Source organism: Cinclus cinclus, chromosome 5 (assembly GCF_963662255.1).
Source record: "Cinclus cinclus chromosome 5, bCinCin1.1, whole genome shotgun sequence".
Taxonomy (NCBI): domain Eukaryota; kingdom Metazoa; phylum Chordata; class Aves; order Passeriformes; family Cinclidae; genus Cinclus; species Cinclus cinclus.
This window is the reverse complement of record NC_085050.1, coordinates 73,440,096-73,460,926: the sequence shown is the minus strand read 5'-3', so window position 1 is coordinate 73,460,926 and position 20,831 is coordinate 73,440,096. Positions and strand designations below refer to the sequence as shown.

General features: G+C 45.8%; 1 protein-coding gene across 1 annotated transcript in view; it reads left to right on the top strand.

The window, feature by feature from the left end:
* ANKRD17 (ankyrin repeat domain 17) overlaps positions 1-18,856 on the top strand; it is a 68,873-nt gene extending 50,017 nt beyond the window's left edge. The window contains exons 16-34 of the mRNA XM_062493681.1: positions 3,594-3,742; positions 4,868-4,979; positions 5,125-5,270; positions 6,272-6,414; positions 6,842-7,055; positions 7,412-7,587; positions 7,832-7,994; positions 8,733-8,828; positions 9,025-9,141; positions 9,665-9,836; positions 10,051-10,492; positions 10,587-10,742; positions 10,955-11,104; positions 11,418-13,069; positions 14,036-14,233; positions 14,838-15,086; positions 16,758-16,933; positions 17,042-17,206; positions 18,126-18,856. Of these exons, the coding sequence (XP_062349665.1) occupies positions 3,594-3,742; positions 4,868-4,979; positions 5,125-5,270; positions 6,272-6,414; positions 6,842-7,055; positions 7,412-7,587; positions 7,832-7,994; positions 8,733-8,828; positions 9,025-9,141; positions 9,665-9,836; positions 10,051-10,492; positions 10,587-10,742; positions 10,955-11,104; positions 11,418-13,069; positions 14,036-14,233; positions 14,838-15,086; positions 16,758-16,933; positions 17,042-17,206; positions 18,126-18,185 (4,736 nt within the window). The 3' untranslated portion in view covers positions 18,186-18,856. The remainder of the gene's footprint in view (positions 1-3,593; positions 3,743-4,867; positions 4,980-5,124; positions 5,271-6,271; positions 6,415-6,841; positions 7,056-7,411; positions 7,588-7,831; positions 7,995-8,732; positions 8,829-9,024; positions 9,142-9,664; positions 9,837-10,050; positions 10,493-10,586; positions 10,743-10,954; positions 11,105-11,417; positions 13,070-14,035; positions 14,234-14,837; positions 15,087-16,757; positions 16,934-17,041; positions 17,207-18,125) is intronic.
* The last annotated feature ends 1,975 nt before the right edge of the window (positions 18,857-20,831 follow it).

The following is a 20,831-nucleotide window of genomic DNA, read 5'->3' as shown; positions in this document are numbered from 1 at the left end:
TTTCTGTCAAGTGCCTGATTATAGGGTGGGTTTTTTTTAAGCAAGAGCAGACACAGGCCTGAGTATAGAACTTCAGTGCCAGCCTGTAGTGAGTCCACAAATCACAGTTTAATGTGGAGCTGAGATGGGCTCAGTATAAAGCACAACGTTTAAGTAGTAGCTAAATATTTGATCAGTAACTCTGTGTATGTACTGCTTTGAGAGAAGTTGTAGGGTATTGTTATGGATTTAAATTCTTGTTCCTGAGATGCCTTGAGTTTAGTTGCATTGCAGAGCTGCATTTCCAGCACCAGTTACAAAAGCAAAACTTCACCTTGACTGAGCAAATTTCATTTAATGGGCAGCTCTTTGCCTAGTTAGTTGAAAACAATGAATAAGTAGTAAATTATTCTTCATTTTTTACCTTTGGACTCCTTTATGATCCTGCTGGAATTGAGGACAAGTGAAATGATTGCTCTTGAGCTACAGAATTTGGGCAAGTTTTGTGCTTGCTGTGAGGCTTGTAGAAATAAGTATTTTTTAGGGTTCGTTATCTAAGTCTTTTATGAAAACATTGCATCTTTTAAGCGGTGTGGTGAAGATCCAAAGAGAAAAAACATCTTGTTTCTAATAGCAATCTTTTTATGAAGTAGGAACTGTTCCAAGGAATATGTCCAGTCGCAGAGCTTCGCAAAGAACTTTGAGAATCTTGAAGCACTTGATAATTCCTGGAAGGTACCTTGTGGTTTGAGTCAGCTGGAAATGCAGCTGTCTAAATTAATACATGAGAAAGAGTCTGCCTTGGCCGTAAGCTTTTCACAGAGACTCAGTAGTGAACAAAATAACAGTAGAGTGCCAGCATCCCAGGAAAATCAGGTTGTGTCCCACTTGGGACCTGAGCAGGAGCTGGCTTCATGTGGGGCTGACCTGCCTTGGGCCACCTTGCACACTCTTGACTGATCACCACCAGGACTGCAGGTGTGGAATGGTTCTCAGGCTGCATCCGTGGAGCCCTTCTTGCACAGCAGCAGCCCTGTGTTTTTGGAATTCAGAACATAACTTGGACTGTTGCAGTCCAAGGCCTGTTCTGCATCTCAAGTGCTCTATGGTGATTTTAATCCTGTGTGGCAGGAACATGGTTTGCAATAACTGAGCATGCTGCAAAGGATTTGGGGGCAGAGAAGAGAAGGAGCTGATGTGGAACAAGCCTGTAGAGTTGGCTTGAAACCAGTTGGGAAAAGCTGAGATGTCCCATACATTTCTTGTATTTTTTTTTCCTGTCCCCCATCTTGGCTTATTGCTGTGTAATGTGGGACAGTTGTTATCTGTCTGCTGCTGACAATACAGGGACAAGCAGTCAGTGCATAAGGCCAGTGCTGTGCCCACGTGAAGAGAAGCGGGATTACGAGGGTGAAAGCCAAGGGCATGGCGTGCTGCTGAGGCCAGTGGGCATGGAGGAGGAGGCAGCTGCTCTGAGGGTGTCTTCTCATCATTTTAGCTAAGGCAGAGTTTAGGTATGGCCAGAAGAAAATCAAGGTCAAGAGCAGTTCTGTTCCCAATATCAGTAAGCACAGAACTCTTTGTCTGATACCGCAGCAAACGTCCGACACAGCAACTGGAGAAATCAAATGGTGCTTGGTGATCTCTTCCAACCAAGAAGCTTGGTTGAGGTGTAGGTGGTCCTGTACCAAGTCATGTATATGCTAAAATACTCCAGTAGTGATCTAACTTTGAAGACTTGGTTATCCCAGGCATGAAATAATGATGATGTTTCCATGGTGAAGTAGAGACTTGAGTTCACTTTGCTGCTGGTCCATTAGAGTAGCACAAGGAGCAGAGTGCAAAGATAACTATTTGACTATCTGTGTTTAGTGTGTAGAATCAAGCTAGTTGGTTGCTCTTCTCAGTGCTCAAGACTGCTGTGAAAAGCTTTTGGGTTCTTGAAAACTTTGAATATTTTAGTTCAGATGCTGAAAAGCTTCTGTTCATCACCTTTGGTGTGTTCATTAGGAATTAGAACCTCACACAGGTGATGTTGAAATAAATATAATCCAAGTGATTACCTGTAAAAATGAATATTGTGTCCTAGTGAATTATGCTGTAGGAATGTGAACCAAATTAACATGAAGCACACATCTTTGTTTTTTGGGTTTCTTTGTTTTGTGTTTGGGGGAGGCAGTGATTGGGTTTTCGGTTTGGTTTTCCTTCCCCTCGCTACAGATGTAAAAAGTGGGCTTCACCTGTCCTGAGATCTTCTTAAGTAACTTGATATTTTTTTTTTTAACCTGAGAATTTACTAATGTCTCCTGTAATAGAGAAGATGTTTCCAGTCCCCTTTTTGGGACTCGAGGAGGAATTCTTAGAAACTGTTTAAAATGTGTGATTTTTGACCTTCTGTCAAAAAATTTTGGCATGTCTTCAGTATGTTCATTTTAATCCATACCTAGTGTGATTTGTGAGATAGGTTTTCAGAAGGCACTTAAAAGTGCAGATCAAGCGAGTTTGAATTCTGAGTTCTGACTTAATCTTAAATTTAAGGTTAATGATACTTTCTGTGTTAGAAGCTGAGAGCTCTTCGCTTCTTCCGGTGCCATTTTATTAGCTTCTTTGCTGGGACTGTGTGTAGGAAATCCAGAAATTAAATTAGTTATGGATGTAAAATCCAACTGCCTTGCAGAGGTGGGAACACACAATTGGGCCTGTTAGGAGACAGGTTTTGTCACTTGGCAAGCTGTTTCATTTTGCAGTTTCGAGTGCTTTTGTCAACTGGACAGAAGTGTGTGGTGCTTCACTTTGTCCATTGCTGTTACACCTGAGAAACAGTTGGAGGAACACTGGAGAAGTGACAGGGAAGAAAACATGGAGTTTATCTGAGGAGAAGTAGGAAAATGGGTGTTTTCCCCAAAGGCTGCTTTAGACTCAAGCTTCTCTGCACTTCTAAACATGCCATGCATAGAATGAATTTCAGGAAGCGTGGCAGTCGGTGCTATTTGTGTTGTGTCCATACACTGCTGTCACTGTAAGTGGTGTTAGCTTTGCTTACCTGACACCTCGACCAAACTCTCTGCAACCTGCTGTTACAAAGCTTCCACTTCTCTGGTTTCAGCAAATTCTGGCATGTGAGCATCCTGCCCTGTTGCTTTTTTGTTACGTTTATGGGGGGTGGGGGTGAAGTCTGGACAGACTTGTACATGAAAACAGTTCACCTGTTTGAAGAAAAAATGCATAGATACCTGTTGGTTGGACTTGTTCTGCAGCCCTGCTTCCAAAGGTACAGAACTCCAGGTCCAAATAATGGCTCATCTGTTGTAGGAAATATCTTTGGATTTAAGAAAACAAACAAAAAAATTATCTTGTGGTGGGCTTTTAGAAAACATGTCAATCTGATACTTAACTCTTTCTTTTGAATACAGTAAGCCTTTTTCATAGTTGAAATTCTAAGAGTTAAAGGTTCAGAGGTTGGGCTCAATGTGTGGAATACGTGTCTTTGTGGAAAACACCAGTTTTTAAGGAGTTCCATCTGTCAGCGGGAGTTCATCCCACTGTCCCTTTATTGTCACGTTACACTTGGGAAGTGTTTTGCTTTGACTAAGTGTGGTTCTTCTGTCCAACAGCAGTGAGTGGAAGAGCATCTGCAATGTCAAACACTCCTACCCACAGCATTGCAACCTCTGTGTCCCAACCTCAGACGCCGACTCCGAGTCCCATCATTTCTCCTTCAGCCATGCTGCCCATCTACCCTGCTATAGACATCGATGCCCAGGTGAGCCTACCACTCTCACAGATGCACAAAGCTATTTTTTCCTGCCCCTGAATAATTCAGTCGTGGCAAACAGCTCTGTTGTATAATGGATTGGGGTCTGGGGACTGGATTTGCTGCTTTGAGAAAGCCAGAACAACACCCCTGAGAGTCACAACCCACTTTCCTCTGTGCTCTCGCCGAACAAAAAAAAAAAAGGGTCTCTGAATGACTAAACACTTGTATTTCTTATTCCTTTGTTGTCACTATGATTATGAGAAACAGCAGAGTTGTCTACTGACAGGAATTAAATGTTTTCTGGCCTGATATCCTAAGACAAAAATAAGCCTTAAAGTATTGCACACTAAGTTTTGGTCATGCTTCCAAGTGGTTGGCCAGAGGTCATGGATGTATGCAAGTCTCGACACTAATAATGACTGATTTTTTTTTTTTTTTTTAGCAGAAGGAGATAATTCAAGCTCTCATTTCCACTAAGGGAAAGGCTTTTCTGTGTTGAAAATAGTTGTTAAAAGGGCAACTTTATGTTGACTTGAAGCTAGCTGGCCATTGTCAAAAAGCATACACATACTAAGTGTCATATATCTGTGCACAGCTCTGGGCTGTACATAACACGACTAAGATTTGGGCAGCATGGACTAGAGGAAAGGCACGAGGTCCTTGTGGAGGAAAGGAGAGAATCCCTGGAAAAGCCGGTTCTTGCTACTTAGCTGCTTGTGGCACTTGGCTTGGATTCTGCTGTGATGAAGCCTTTGGCTGAACCGGAGTGCTAAGAATTAAAGACAGAATTCTTACCTTCCTTACACCATCTGAAGGTCACAGCCAAGCAATGGTAAAGAAGTTAATCTGGTTAGCAGAGCACAGATGAGAGCTCAGTTCTTGAAGAATCTCAGTTCTTGTCAGGATTTCTTCTTAAATCTCCCAGCAGAGCTGCCTTGAGAAGGAGAATCCTGTCAGGAACTTGCACACAGGAGGTAGCTGTCAAGGGGGGCATCCAGCAAATGCCCTTAGCTTATGGCAGCTTGTTTGTTTTGGCATGGGTACGGTTATGTTTTGGTTAACAAGCACTGTAACAGGGGCTGTACTTGATAAAGCAAGTGTTCATCTGGTGTGTATGTCTGTTTGGTTTAGACCGAGAGTAACCATGACACAGCCTTGACACTGGCTTGTGCAGGAGGCCATGAAGAACTGGTACAAACCCTTCTGGAGAGAGGAGCTAATATTGAACACAGGGACAAGAAAGGTGGGTATCTCACCATGGCAGTATGAACCCTGTGTGCTTTGCCAGTGTGTCCCATTAAATAAATCCCTAAAAAGCCTAGACTGCGTGTGAAACCTTCAGGCTTGCGTTTCTGGTGGTTTAACTCATGTCATGTTTTCTGTTTCAGGGTTTACTCCGCTTATTTTGGCTGCTACAGCTGGCCATGTGGGTGTTGTGGAAATCCTATTGGATAATGGAGCTGATATTGAAGCCCAGTCTGAGAGAACCAAGGACACTCCTTTGTCTTTGGCTTGTTCAGGAGGGAGGCAAGAGGTGAAGTAAACCCTAAATCTTCAGAAGCAGTGTGTGAATCATTGATTGTGTCAGTACAGTACACAGATCTTCCAGAAAAGATACAGTCACCCAGGATGCGTGTTTAAAAAAGATGCAGAGGACTTCTCATTTTCATATTTAGACATTACAACGTGTCTCATATGGATTGCTTTTTCTCTTTTGATAACTGGACCGGTGCTGTGCAGGGGTCCTTGTGAATGCAGTCAGTAGTGCCTCATTATGGGGCTGGGACCAGCATAATTAGGTGTAGATATGAAAGTGAATGCCATGAGTGTTCTTGCTGAGAACCAGGAGATAGACACAAATGTGTTCCATATATGAGCTTTATAGGAGTTTTTTTTGGGGAAAAAAAAAGGGAAGAAGCTGGGCCTTGGGCAGCAGAGATGATTTCAGAACACCCTCCTGCCCAGATATTTGGGTTTGACAGTGTATTTGTCCCGTGATTTCATGGGAAAACATTCTGATTGAGAATTGTGCAGGTCTAATCTAAACGTTTTTAATGCTTAAAACCTGAACGTGAAGCAAATTTAACATTGCACTGGGAGTGACACCGTGGGTTTTCGCATTAGTGTATGTACGCTGAGTTTGAATTGCTAGACAGTTCAGTTTCTTGTCTGGTCCTCTTCAGGAGAGGACAAAAAGCAGGAGTACTTTGTCCACCATATTGAAACTCAATCTCTGGGTCTGACAGGCTGAAATCATGATCAAGAGATCTGCTTTTTCTTGCTCTGCTGTTGAATTTGGTATGTTTATGATTGATTTTTATTTTTTTTTTCCCAAGGAAGTTTTATGGTGGCCTTGGGAACACAGGTGTGGCCTCATCTGGTCATGAAGGCAAGGGGTATAGCAAAGCAACTAATTAAAGCAGCTTTCTTACCCCTGATATCTCCAAATAGAATATTTAGGTCTAAAAAGCATTTGTCTTGGATAGATTTTCAAGTCTGGGAGAAAACCAGATGTTGTTTGTTGAAACCCTGCAGGTGGTGGAGTTGCTGCTAGCTCGAGGGGCAAACAAGGAGCACAGGAACGTGTCTGATTACACACCTTTGAGCCTCGCCGCCTCGGGTGGCTACGTGAACATTATCAAGATTCTGCTGAATGCCGGGGCAGAAATCAATTCCAGGCAAGTTCCCTTTACAGCCCTTATCTCATGTGCTTTCTTGTGAGTTCCATGAGGAAAGTGTGTGTGTTTTCCCTGCATAGTTTTTCTCTCTGTATGCATTAATGCCGTGTTTGTGCATCCATTGGGAGGTAGAAAACGGCTCAGGTGTGAGCTGTCTGGTTACAAGGAAAGGGCCGAGCACAGATGATGAGTTACAAGCACGCCTCAGAAGAGGTGCCCTTGAGTTTGAAGCAGTCAAAAAGTAACGTGCGTGGTGTCTCTAAGTAGAAATACTTGTCCTAAACAATGCTGCTGTGGAGAACCTTTTGTAGGTTCAGTAGTGGTTGGTGTGCAGCTGATGTTTCAGTCTTGTCTAAGTACTCTGCCTTCATTAGTTTATTGTCTTCACATTTCTGAAATTTCTGGTTCTTTCATTCTTCTCTTTTAGAACTGGCAGTAAATTGGGCATTTCTCCCTTGATGCTGGCAGCCATGAATGGGCACACCGCTGCTGTCAAGCTGTTACTGGACATGGGCTCTGATATAAATGCCCAGATCGAGACCAACAGGAATACAGCTCTGACTCTGGCCTGTTTCCAAGGAAGAACTGAGGTGGTCAGCTTGCTGCTTGACAGAAAAGCTAACGTGGAGCACAGAGCCAAGGTAAAGAGCAAACAGCTGGAGGGGTCTCCAAAGAGAGGTGCTTGTAAGTCATCATGTCTCTGTTGTTGCCTGATTTTCTTGCTTTTGTGCAAGTCAGCTTCTCCAGTTCTGTAGTTCAGTTAACTGAACTGAACCAGATACTGTATAGAAAAAAAATGGCTGCATTTAAAGGTTATGATTTTGGTGTTCGCAAAGCTCCTAAAAAAAGTCTTTTTCCCAAGAAGTGTTGATACATCTTCAGGTGTTTCCAAGCGTAAGGGTAGTAATCCATTGTGTTGGTAAATGGTAGAAATGCTGTGTCAGGTAAGCCCCTCACCCCCCCGCTAATGGCTTCCTCTCCTGCTTGCTTGTCCCAGACTGGTCTCACACCGTTAATGGAAGCAGCTTCTGGGGGATATGCAGAAGTGGGCAGGGTCCTGCTGGACAAAGGTGCAGATGTCAATGCTCCCCCAGTACCTTCATCCAGAGATACAGCTTTAACCATTGCAGCAGACAAAGGGCACTACAAGTTCTGTGAGCTCCTCATTAGCAGGTATGGTGTTTGCTGTGGAGCAGCTGAAAGAAAAATACCTCTTTAGACTTCATCTTCCCAATCTACATTAATATTTTCAGATGTCCAGTGAAGGGGTAGGAAATGGGAGAGGTTCCATGGGTCTGTTGCCTTTTACTACATGATTTAATTTGTCCCAAGTACTCGAATGAAGTTCCTTCTTGGGGTCAGAGTGCTTCCTGTTGCCTAAACGCAGGGTTTGGATGGAATGCGTTTGGTTTTGCAGGGGAGCTCACATCGATGTGCGGAACAAGAAGGGCAATACTCCACTGTGGCTGGCAGCAAATGGTGGGCATCTTGATGTTGTCCAACTGCTGGTCCAGGCCGGAGCTGACGTGGATGCAGCTGATAACAGGAAAATAACTCCTCTGATGGCAGCCTTCCGAAAGGTAGAATGTCAAGTTCAGCTTGGCCCTTGGCTAGGATTGTCTTGTCATCCCTACGTAGCTGTTAGAAGTAGGCCATGCTGACATGAGCTACATATTTAATAATGTCAGTTGAGTGCTTGGCATTGAGTATTCAGAAACAGATGCGTGTGTCACCTGTGTAATATCTATGTTCAATTCGAATTGCAGTTTGCTTTATAGGCAGTGTAGTGGGACTGGTTCTGGTGTGTGCGAGGGGTGAAAATTGCATTGTGTTTCTGTGTGATAGAACTGGGGGGAAATGGGATTGGTTCCTTCTGCAAGAGAGGATAAAGACTTCAGTCAAAAAAAGTGCAGTTTAGCCTGATTTGAATCTACAGTTCATTTGTTAGGGAGTGGAGTTGAGGTGTTGCAGTACTAGAAACATTGCAGATGACTGTAGAAGCCTGTAGCTGTTTAGCTGTTAGAGATGGGCGTCTGAAAACTGCCCTCAAAAAGGCAGGAGTTTGTGCAAGTACTTCTGGAGTAAGGGCAACCTGATGAGAGGTAATTACTTGCCTTCTCTGGTGTCAGAAATGTGCAGAAATGTGCCTCACTAGTTCAGAAGGTGAGAAAGATCTCCAAAAAAGTATTGAGAATGTGTTGAGGAGTTGCAAATAAATATTTTGCAAGGAGTGCTGGGACTGAAGTGTTTCTCAGTAAGGCAGATGCAGCTGGTCTGGCAGCTGATGGAAAGTGTTGTTGTTGAAACTTGTTTTGCAGGGTCATGTGAAAGTGGTGCGTTACCTGGTGAAAGAGGTAAACCAGTTCCCGTCCGACTCGGAGTGCATGAGATACATAGCAACCATTACTGATAAGGTAAGGTGGGAGGGAAGGAAGTCCTTGAGAAGGAGCAGTGTTGTGTCTCAGCTTCAGAGACAGTGATATGAATTCTCTCTAGCTCGCTGGCCACCAGCTTTCAGCCAGAGCACGAGTCCCGTTGGAATTTTTGAGGAAAAGCAGCAGGAAATGAGAACACGTGGCACTTTGTACTCGATGTACTTTGTCATTTCAGGAGATGCTGAAGAAGTGCCACCTGTGCATGGAGTCAATTGTTCAAGCCAAAGACAGACAGGCTGCAGAAGCCAACAAAAACGCGAGCATTCTGCTAGAGGAACTGGACTTGGAGAAGGCAAGTGCAAAGAGTTGCAGCTGGGAATATTTCTCCCTTAAAATTCCAATTTCACTTCCCTTCAAGATGATAAGGTCGGTAGAAGTAGTTGTTGGGATATAGGAGTGTGTGTAATCACCCTAATTGGAGTGTCTAAAGCTGAGCATCTTGTTGTTCAGGTAATCTTTGAACTTTGCTATTTTTCAGAGACATTGCATCAGGAAATGCCAATATAACTATTTGCACTGTACCAAAAGAAGGACTTTCCAGTACTGGACCAAAGGAAGGATTTCTGAATGTGATCTGTCAAAAAAATGAGTGTGGCATTTTCTAGTCATACTCATACGGATCTTAGGTCTAAACCCTATTTTGTTAATAAATATTAAAAGTTAATACATATTAAATATTAGAAGAATGAACTTAATTTACTAAAAAACATGGTACAGCAGTAGAAATAACAGAAGTCCAAGGAAATAAAAAGCATTTGGATTTCTTCAAGTGCAGGGGACATCTTGTAATGCTGTTCCATGTGCTTGACTTGTAGCTAAGGGAAGAAAGCAGGAGACTGGCTCTGGCTGCCAAAAGAGAGAAGAGAAAAGAGAAAAGGAGAAAGAAAAAGGAAGAACAAAAGAGAAAACTAGAAGAAATAGAAGCAAAGAATAAAGAGAATTTTGAACTTCAAGCTGCTCAGGAGAAAGAGAAGTTAAAAGCTGAAGGTGATTACTGCAATTATTTCAAGAAAAGAATGAAATAGTAGCATGAGCTGGTATGACATCTGAAATAGATTTATGGATGTCTCATAGTCGGGGGTTTTGTAAAAGAGTTAGACCTAGAGTTGTTTGATAGGACAGGTGTGATTTGGAAAGCAAAATACTCAGGTTTTCTCCAGCCAGCTAAATGACTCCTGCTTTTTCGTTGCTCTTGTGTCAGATGATCCCGAGGTCCCAATGGAGCCTCCCAGTGCCACCACCACCACCACCATAGGTATATCTGCAACCTGGACAACGTTAGCAGGCTCTCATGGGAAGAGGAATAACACCATCACCACAACGAGCTCCAAGAGGAAAAACAGGAAAAATAAAGTAACCCCTGATAATGTTCAGATTATATTTGATGATCAGCTTCCAATTTCCTATAGCCAACCTGAGAAGGTGAATGGGGAGTCCAAGAGCAGCAGCACTAGTGAGAGTGGCGACAGTGACAATATGAGGATCTCCAGCTGCAGCGATGAGAGCAGCAACAGCAGCCACAAAAGTGACAATCATTCCTCCACAGCTGTCACTAACACACAGAGCAACAAAAAGCAGCCCTCGGTGCTCGTCACTTGTCCAAAGGATGAGAGGAAGGCAGTCTCTGGCAAGTCATCCATCAAGTAAGTTTCTGTGACCATGCGTGCAAAGTTCAAGTCATGCGGTTTTTGGTTGTTTTTTATTCCATATAATGACAGCATTTAATTCCTTTTGCAGGTTGTCTGAAGTTATTAATGAAGTGACGAGTAATTCCTTGTCTACGTGCACAAAATCCGCTCCTTCTCCCCTTTCTTCTCCAAATGGAAAGTTAACCATTGCTAGTCCTAAACGTGGTCAGAAAAGGGAAGAAGGTTGGAAGGAAGTTGTGAGAAGGTAAGCAAAATAATTCCCCTAGTTCCCTTTGATGCTATCTTTTGTGCAGCCTTCCTTGGAGTTACTGAATAACCTTTTTTGTGGGTTGGAAATCTCACAAGGTTGCTGCTGCATTGGTTGAATCAGAAAATACAGTGCTCTTTTGACCAGCCTGCCCACAGCTTCTTGCCGTGGGAGTGTTTCCTACTTAATGTTGTTCCTTTTTTATTTAGATCCAAGAAGGTTTCTGTCCCATCAACTGTGATTTCCAGAGTTATTGGCAGAGGAGGATGTAACATCAATGCCATCCGGGAGTGCACGGGAGCGCATATAGACATTGACAAACAGAAGGATAAAACTGGAGACCGAATCATCACAATAAGGTGAGCAGGATCCTGCATTGGCTCCGTCCTGTGGGTATTCTCTCCTTGTAGAATGTTTGTCTGCGTAGGAAAATTCAAGGTTTCATCTGGTTGTTCCTTGGATGATCCCTTTGAAGATAAATGAATGGGGTAGGGCAACAGAGTGCCACCATCAGCAAGTGCAAAAATCGGCTTGTGAGAGAAGGTGAAACACAGATGTTTGGGTTCTGTGTTGGTGTTGGGGTGATGATAGGCTGGATCATGTGTGGGAGGGCTTTGGCTCTAACGTGTGTAAATGCTTTCGATGCACTTTCCCTGTCCTTCGTTTTTGTAGGGGTGGCACCGAATCCACCAGACAGGCCACACAGTTGATCAATGCTCTGATAAAGGATCCAGATAAGGAAATCGATGAACTTATCCCAAAGAACCGTTTGAAAAGTTCGACTGTAAATTCCAAAATAGGGTCCGCGACACCTGCCGCCACTACAGCTGCTAACAGTTCTCTGGTGGGCATCAAAGTGACCACCGTAGCTGCTTCGTCGACATCTCAGACCGCCTCCGCGCTCACCGTGCCTGCGATCTCCTCAGCATCCACTCACAAAGGCATTAAGAACCCCGTGAACAACGTGCGGCCCGGTTTCCAAGTTTCTCTTCCGCTGGCGTATCCTCCTCCGCAGTTTGCACACGCGCTCCTCGCCGCTCAGACCTTCCAGCAGATCCGTCCGCCCCGGCTGCCCATGACGCACTTCGGAGGAACCTTCCCGCCGGCTCAGTCCACGTGGGGCCCGTTTCCCGTCAGGCCGCTGAGCCCCGCCAGAGCGACCAACTCGCCGAAACCTCACATGGTGCCTCGCCACAACAGCCAGAACAGCAGCGGCTCTCAGGTGAATTCAGCGAGCTCTTTGACCGCGAGTCCCACGGCGACGACGACTTCAGTGGCCTCTACCGTGCCTGGATCTTCCGCGAGCGGCAACAACCCGAGCTCCCCTTCGGTCAGGAGGCAGCTGTTCGTCACGGTGGTGAAGACGTCCAACGCCACCACCACCACCGTGATGACCACGGCCAGCAACGCGAGCACGGCGCCCACCAACACCACGTACCCGACTCCTACTGCCAAAGAACACTACCCCGCATCTTCCCCCTCGTCTCCCTCTCCTCCCGCGCAGCCGGCGGGCGTCTCCAGGAGCAGCCCTCCCGACTGCGCCGCAGCCTCTCCCAATAAAGGTGCGCCTCCGTCTGAGCCGGAAGCGGGCAGCCCGCCCGCCGTGGATGCGGGCGGCTCCACCAGCAGCAGGCAGCCCAGTCCCGGGAGCAGCGGCTCCTCTGTGCATCCTGCTCATCAGCAGCCCCCAGGAGCATCTCTGCCAGAGGCCAGGCCCCCTCTCCAGCAACCTCAGGTTCCTGCACCAGATCCTCGCACGGTCGTGCCTCCAAACTTAGCAGCGCCGAGCTCGTCCGCTCCCGCGGTAGGTGCGAGCGCTGCTCCGATGACCTACCCCATGCCCCAGACGTCCATGGGGTCTGCTCAGCCCGCAGCCAAGATGGAAGCCCCAGCCATCAGACCGCCTGTCCACGGAAGCGGCAGCGTCCCCAAGAATGCAGCCCCTGCGCAAAGCTCCTCCGTCGCAGTCCTCAACGTTAACCACATCAAAAGGCCCCACAGCGTTCCTTCTTCGGTGCAGCTTCCTTCTACCTTAAGTACACAAAGTGCTTCTCAGAGTTCGGCCCACCCAGCGAGCAAGCCCATGGGGAACAACTTCAGTGCTACTCTGCCCTTCGGGCCCTTTAGTACGCTGTTTGAGAACAGCCCCACGTCCGCTCACGCCTTCTGGGGCGGGTCCGTCGTTTCCTCTCCGACAACGCCAGAATCCATGCTATCAGCAAAGTCCTCGTTTTTGCCAAATTCAGATCCGTTGCATCAGTCTGATACTTCCAAAGCCCCAGGTTTTAGGCCACCGTTACAGAGGCCAGCTCCAAGTCCCTCAGGTAGCTCTCTGGCTTGTGTCTGTACTGTGATAATACGGGTTATTGTTGGGTTTTTTTAAGCCAAGTTGAGTTCATTTTAAATGCCCTGGCCAATCTAGTAACTGTTTGGCAGCTGATGGGCTTGATAAAACAGGGGGTTTTGCCGTTCCATTCCATTTGCCATTCCTTTCCAATAGCTGAGATAATAAAACCCTCACTTCCCCCTCCCTTCCCTGCCAAACAGTGACTGTCATAGTTTGTCATAGCTTGTCCTGAGGCCATAGAAGAATATGCAGCATCTTCCAAGGGCTAGGATGGTAAAAACAGTGGTGTTTTGACAGGAACTTGTAACTTTTAAGAGACGTATTCTTTTTAATAACTAAATTTGATCCAAAAAATTGACTGCCTGAATTTTTTAGTGAGATGTTGAGCTTGCTGCCCAAAACCAAGGCCAGGGGGTTGTCACAGAACCTGTTACGTAGCTTCCAGAAAGTACCTACAAGGTTTGGACCATCCCTGCCTGTTGTTGTAGGACCACTGAGGTGTTAATAGATTGAGAGATAAAACAGCACTTTTTTCCCTATGTTGTGAATATGATGGCGTTCAATTCTTTTCGTCTCTATACTAGTCAGCATTTTGACTATGGCCCTTTATGGCCCTAAGATACACAAATGTATACGTCTTAGATCTCTAAGACTTAATTCTTCATTGAAGAGGACATGAAGGGAGCAGTAATTCTTGTATTTTGAGTATCTTGGCTAATTGGTGACATGTTAGGTAGACAGCACAACTGCCACATACTGAATAGACTTGCAGATTTTGAAGCTTCATGCTTCAGTTTCCTTTGGAAAATTGTAACACGTGCTCCGCCCCCCAAGATGGATTGGTTCCAGGTTTTCCTTCCTGTTTTTTTTTTCCATGATACAGGCAACCTCCTGATGGAGTGTTGGAGCTCTGGGAGTCACTTGTGCCCATTTTGTTTTGTAGGTATTGTCAGTATGGATTCTCCCTATGCTTCTGTAACACCTTCTTCTACGCACCTGGGGACCTTTGCCTCGAACCTGTCCGGAGGGCAGATCTACGCGCCCGGCACGCCGCTGGGCGCAGCGCCTGCAGCTGCTAACTTTAACAGACAGCATTTTTCCCCTCTTAGTTTATTGCCTCCATGTTCATCAGCGTCAAATGGTGAGTTCTGGTCAGCAGGAAGCTGTTGAGAAGCTGCTGTATAAATAAACTCGCCTCGCAGAACTGCATAAGGAATTCCGGGAGAAAATCCTTAGGGCAGGTTCTGGTACCTTCCTCTGTCTTTGTGCCCTGCAGTTAGAGGAGTTTTTTGGACAGAAACCAAATAAGCTTCTGATTGCTGGTTTATTTAGGGAATGTGTTAGTCTGCTTTATTGGCTAACGTAAGGACCAAAAACCCCCTCAGGGAACAAATTGGAAAGAAAAAGAAAAAACAAACCTGACAAAAACATGGGTTTATATGGACTTATTTCAGCTCTGGTTTAGGATATAATCCTCAAATCCTCTGTTGCTGATAGACAGTGATGCTTAGTTAAGGTTTTGTGGTGTGTGTCCTCCAGTGCCTGAGCTGCCAGGACGTGATAAGCATTTTATATAAGGGATTAAATCAGTGGTGAATATCTCTGTGATCTGGAAATAAAAGTGTCCTGAGGTGGATGAATTAACCAGCATTAACCAGCTCCCTGTTGTCAGTGGTTGGACATGGAAGGATGGGTTTGTTGGATCTGGCTGCCATCACTAAGTGCACCTGTGGCTCTCCTTGCAGAATCTCCTGCTCAGTCTGTGTCCTCTGGAGTCCGAGCACCCTCTCCCACCCCTTCAGCAGTGTCCTTGGGATCAGAAAAACCCAGTAACGTTTCTCAGGACAGAAAAGTTCCTGTTCCTATTGGCACTGAGCGGTCTGCACGTATTAGACAAACTGGAACGTCTACTCCTTCTGTAATTGGGAGCAACTTGGCTGCTCCAGTGGGACACAGTGGGATCTGGTCCTTCGAAGGTATAGGTGGCAGTCAAGGTACGTGTTGTTCATAGATGCATTTGAACTGATCACAGCATTGTGTTTGCCAAACTTGTCTGCAGCACAGAAGGATGCACAAGTGAGTGCCTGAAAACACAGAAATGTTCTTTCCAAAGGATTTGGAGCAAGATTTCTCTTAGCCTTGCTATCCACTTGATTTTTTTTTTTAACAAGGTTTCTGAAACCCTCAGGGGTTCTGAAACCTCCTGGCCGTGAAGATTTGGTAGTCCAAGTAACAGCAGGAAAAATAAAAACAGGGTTTCCAGGTGTGAACACAGTGAGGATCATTGATTTTAGGAAGAGGGGAAATTGAGGTGTCACAAGATAACTGTCTGGAGTTTTTTGTTGATAAGGAGATGGTTTTTACAGTGGAGTTCATGTTTAATTTGTAGCTGAGGCAGAACTTTGTGCTGAGGGTGGCACTTGTATAAAGTGACAGTATTCCACATTTGAATTTCCTTTGTTTTTTCAGCCATTTGCCTTCTACTAGCACAAAGCTCTTGGCTCTCCTGGACTCGCATAGATTTTAGTATTTCAGAATTTATTAACAATTTCAGTTAGTGTTTTTTTTTCCTGTTGTTGAGGCTTTTTGTTTTTTGTTTTTTTGTCTAAAGAAAGAAGTTTCTGTAGGGTTTTTTTGCTTGGGATGGGGAGATATGAATACTGAGACTGTTGGAGTGGGCCTCTGGATGTCATGTCAGCCTGCTGCACAGAATGAGGTTTGTCATGAGTTGTGCCTGTTCCTCAAGGCTTTATCTAGTCTGCTCTGGAAAACCTGTGAGGTTTGGAGCTGCTCCACCCCTCAGAGCAATCTGTTTGCTCCTTGACTGAGTCCAGACAGCTGAAGGTTTTAACTGACAGCTGGAATTTTTTCCCCAAATACAAACCCCTTTGTAACTTCAACAGTGGTCTTTTCCCAGGTAAAACTGTAGAAATTCACTATTTATTTGCATTGTGTGGCTGTAAAATTCGTGTTTTGCGCCTGTCTCGGCTTTTTGGATGCTGTTTGCTTTTTGCTTTGGTCAGTTACTTCAACATTTTCAGTTCACAATGGGATTGGCTCTTCTCTACCTGAATATTAGGGTCTCTCAGAAATGTGTCTGTACTCTTTCTCCAAATACACTTTTCTTAGGTATTGTTTTGTAAAGTGGATTTTTGGACATCTGGGGTTTGAACTGCAGCACCAATACCAAGCTGCCTCTGATGACTTGACAGAATTAGTACAATGAGCACGTGTGTGCGTGTGCTGGTCGTTCTCTGGTCTGGGATTGCGCAGATACTTCTCTGTCCATTAGAATATTCAGTAGTTAATGGAAGAATGGTAGTGAAGTAGAGCAAATAGTTTTGGTAGTGTACACTTATCCTTTCACAGCACCGAAGGCACGAGGAATTGAGGTTTTTGGAAGATCTGATGTTTTTGGAGGATGGGGAGTTAGCCCAAAGTCCTCCTTTGCTGTGGAGATGGAGCAAAGTTGCAGGGGCAGCGCTGTGGTTGCGGCAAAGTGCCCTGAACTCCTGGCAGTGGCTCGGGGGGCTGCAGGTGCCTTTCCTGGTGTTCTCCACCCCACGTGCTCCAGAGCTCTAGTGCGGGTGCAAGCTTGGGAGCCGCAGGCCGGCGGGCAGTGAGGCTGCTGTGGGTGAGGCTAACGCTGCGTGTCTGTGCTGCAGATAAGGTGGACTGGTGTCACAGCGGGATGGGGAGCCACATGATCCACAGGCCCATGTCTGATCCGGGCGTGTTCTCGCACCAAGCCATGGACAGAGACAGCACGGGAATCGTGACGCCTTCCGGTACATTCCATCAGCCTGTCCCTGCAGGATACATGGACTTCCCAAAAGTTGGGGTAATGACCTCCTCGGCCCCCATTACCATACGCGGCATGAATCCCCTCCTGTCCTTCTGTCTGTGCGCTCGTGAAATCATCCTGACTGTTGCTTTTCCTTCCCCTCAGGGTATGCCTTTTTCTGTGTATGGGAACGCCATAATTCCTCCTGTAGCCCCCATCACAGATGGTACTGGAGGCCCCATCTTTAACGGGCCTCATGCTGCTGACCCATCTTGGAACTCGCTGATAAAGATGGTTTCAAATTCCACAGAAAACAATGGGCCTCAGACGGTAATTGTTCCATTTTTTTGCACTGTGTGTTTTACTCAGAATGTACCGTGATTCCTATCTGTGCAGTTACGCATTTGGGACAAGAAATCTCGGGGCAGAATTTCATAGGAAAAGCCAATTTATGTGTTGCTGGTTAATTTTTCCCGTCCCAAGAAGGGAACACAGCAGCAGGGCTCTGTAGTTCAGGGTGTTGTGACTGTGTTAGGAACACATGGGGGAAGGGTGTAAAGCAGCTCTTTAGGAAGGGACTAAGTAGCTCTTCACAGCTCTGATCTTGCCTGGCTTGTCCACTAAATATAATTTAGGCAGAGGGATTAATTCCCCTAAACCTCTTGTTCGTGCTCGGGAACTAATACTGTAATGGAACATCAGTAGCTCTAGCCAGATTATATCCTGTGCTTATGTTTAATTAGACAGTGATCCCTGTTATACTGTTACTAAATAAAGCTGTTTCTGGGCTTAGTTTGCTTGGGAATGATCCAGGCTGTGGGGAGCAGCTCTCAGCCCTGGTGGACCGTAGGTGTGAGGGAGAGAGGGTTTGGCCACAGTTCAGATATTGCTTTGACGTGGCTTCTCGTCTCTGCGAGTTCATTTCTGGTTTAATGAGCGAACTTTGTCCCCCAAAGAAAGGTTTCCTTGGTTGGACTTGGGATTCCTCAGAACTGAAGGTGTTAGGGGAAAGCAAGGTGGCAGAAATCAAGTTCTTGCTTGTCTGAACTTAAGGTCAGGAGGAGAGCAAGTCCCTTGCTCTGGGAGCTGGAGGGATTCGGGAACTGGGCTTGCAGATGCATCTGCTGCACACCCAGAGCCCTGTTAATTGTCCTGGAGAGGAAGAGCCGTGAGCCCTGCAGCGTCCCTGTGAGCTGAGCCCTGCTTGGAGCAGCCCAAGGCACGGTGCTAACACAGGCCTCTCTTGCAGGTGTGGACTGGAACTTGGACACCTCACATGAACAGTGTGCATATGAACCAACTGGGCTGAGTGGGATCAACGTGCTGGCCTTGAGATTCCTTCTTTTGCAGAGGAAACCACAGTTGGCAGAAACAGTTTATGTGCTCCCAGATCATTCTACTGATGTGCTTGACTGAAGTGTGTAGGCTTTTTGCAGAAGAACTTACTAACTGACCTTTTTCTGTGAACATTGTGACCGCCCATTCCCCACCACCATATGTTTCAACTTAGTTAGATTTTTTCTTTCCTTTCCTCCTCTTTTTTTTTTTTTCTTTTTTTTTTTTTCTTTTGACATAACTTTCTGTTGAAGCTGTTCTTTGGCTGGTTGGTTTTAGTACTGTAAACTGCTTCTGAGCAAACACAGAAATTTAGCAAAATTATGTAAACTTGATCCTGAAGTTTTAGAATGGCAAATAAATGTACAATTGTTTACATAACAAATGGCTAAGCAGAAAGTAAATTTCAATATGTCAGTTATAGAGGCTCTACTTTATGTAGACTTAAATTAATGTGAGATATGTACCTTCATATTCAGAAATCTGGATGTTTCCTTCATACATTAAACTATTAATAAGCATAACTTTTCTACTTGTGTAATTTAAGTAAGTTATAAAAAGAAAAACACCCCAGGCATTATCAGAGGGCGTTTTCCAAATGCGTGTTGGATTTTTTTGAGAGTACATATGTTCTCTGTTTGACATTGGAGGAGAGCTTCCCTGCTGAAGGCTCCAAAGGCAGGTCTGTCCCAGAATAAGGCCCATGAAGGTTTATTTGGAAGAGTCCAAGTGGGAAGTCCCATATACATGGCCAGCAGCTGTCACCTGTGGACAGCAGTAGCAGGAGATGAAGGACGGTTGGTCCTGTGAGGCTGGGCTGGGTGAGCAGTGACACAGACTCAGTCAGGATCCCCATACAGTTCCCTTACAGAGCATTTAAAGGAGATGTACAACTCAGATTTATTTGGTTTTATTGTGGTTCCTCCATTGAAAACCAAGAAAACACCTCAGCTGCCCACAGAAACGACTGCCTTTTAACTGTTGTGGTGTTTGAGGTGTCCACAAACCTTTTGTATACCCAAGGCCATATGCCTGCCCTTAGATGCTGCTCTGAATAAAAGCAAGTTGCTTCTTCCAGCTGTCTGATCTCCTGAAATGCATCCTGTGAAGATCTGGTGGTAGCAGAATGGATCTCAAAGAGGGGAAGTGCTCAGAAAATGGTTTGAAACTCCATCTCACACCTTATCGTGGTGGGGGTGAGTGCCCTTCCCCTCTGCTGCAATCATTTGCTGCAGGTTTTAGTTTTGTCTAGGGTTATTAATTAATAATCCCACTGACAAACAGTGCTCAGTATTTATTACAACCGTGAATTCCAGAGTCTTCTGTTGACCTGACAGGTTCATGCATGCCTGGGACAGTAACAGGTCTGATCCCACCACCATGGCTGTGGCCTGGGCACGGGAGATCTTGGCTGGGGGGAATTGGACCATTTTTAGTCCCAGATACTTTTTGTTTCCACCGCAATGTAATGCTTTTTTATTTGCCCAATAAACCAAGGATCGTGCTCTTGTGGGAGCAGGCAGGTGCTGTTTGTTTGGGAAAAGGGAACAGAACCATGGTTAGGACAGACACTGAGAGGAAGAGAACACGGAGTGTGTGTGGTCTACAGGCTGTTTGGAGCTTTCCTTGCCCCAGAAGGGGTAAGGAGACCCGGTTCAGAACCTGGGGCAGGAGAACACAGCTAGTGTGGAATGAGCAAGTGCTTGTTAATGATTAATTTCTCTTGAATATAATTTTCAGGCTGAGAGAGTTGGGGCCATTCAGCCTGGAGAAGAGAAGGTTGTGTGGGTTGATCCCTTCAGTTTTAGCTTTCATCTTTTCCAGATTCTGTACTGCATTAGTATGTAACTCTGAACTTCCTATCAAGTGTTAGCCAGTCCTCCTCACAGCTCAGTCAGCCAAAACAATCCTTTTCCAGCCCCAGAATCAAGGACACCGTGCAGCTTCAGCCGCCAAAGATGTAAACAACTGAGGAGAGCAATCTGTAAGGATGGGCCTGCATGCCCTGGAGCTGGAATTGAACAAAAACTTGTAAACGAGTGTAAAAACGCATGACTCTGAGTCCATTTTGGGTGTAGCCCTGCCCCGGCTCTTGTACTGCCCAAGGTGAAACCTTTGAAGGCCTTTTAATAAATACCCCCTTTATTCCTTTAACCCTGTCTAGCCTCTGTTCCAGGGAGCCTCTCAAGGCATCGGGTTCTTCATAGCTGCCTTGCAGTATCTGAAACAGGCCCCAAAGGGCAGGAGCTGGAGTGGTAGGGCAATAAGGAATGGGTGCAAATGGGGAAAAAATGGGAAATTGAGACTAGCTATTGGGAAGCAATATTTACTAGAAGAGGAGCGACACCACCCTGGCCGCGCTCAAAGCCAGTTTGGATAAAACACGTAAGGGGTTTGGTGTGATCCTGTGCAGGGCCGGGTGTTGGACTTCCCCGCTCCTCGTCCTTCCTTTCCACCTCCGCACGTTCGGCGATGGGCTCGGACGTGTCCCTGCCCCCGGGGTGAGGCCCTCGGCGCTGCTCCAAGCCCCGAGCCGGGCCCGTCCCGCTCCGGTTACGGCGGAGCGCCGGGAATGGAGCGAGGCCCCGCCCTCCCCTCAGCCGCCAAGGCGGCGGTGGCG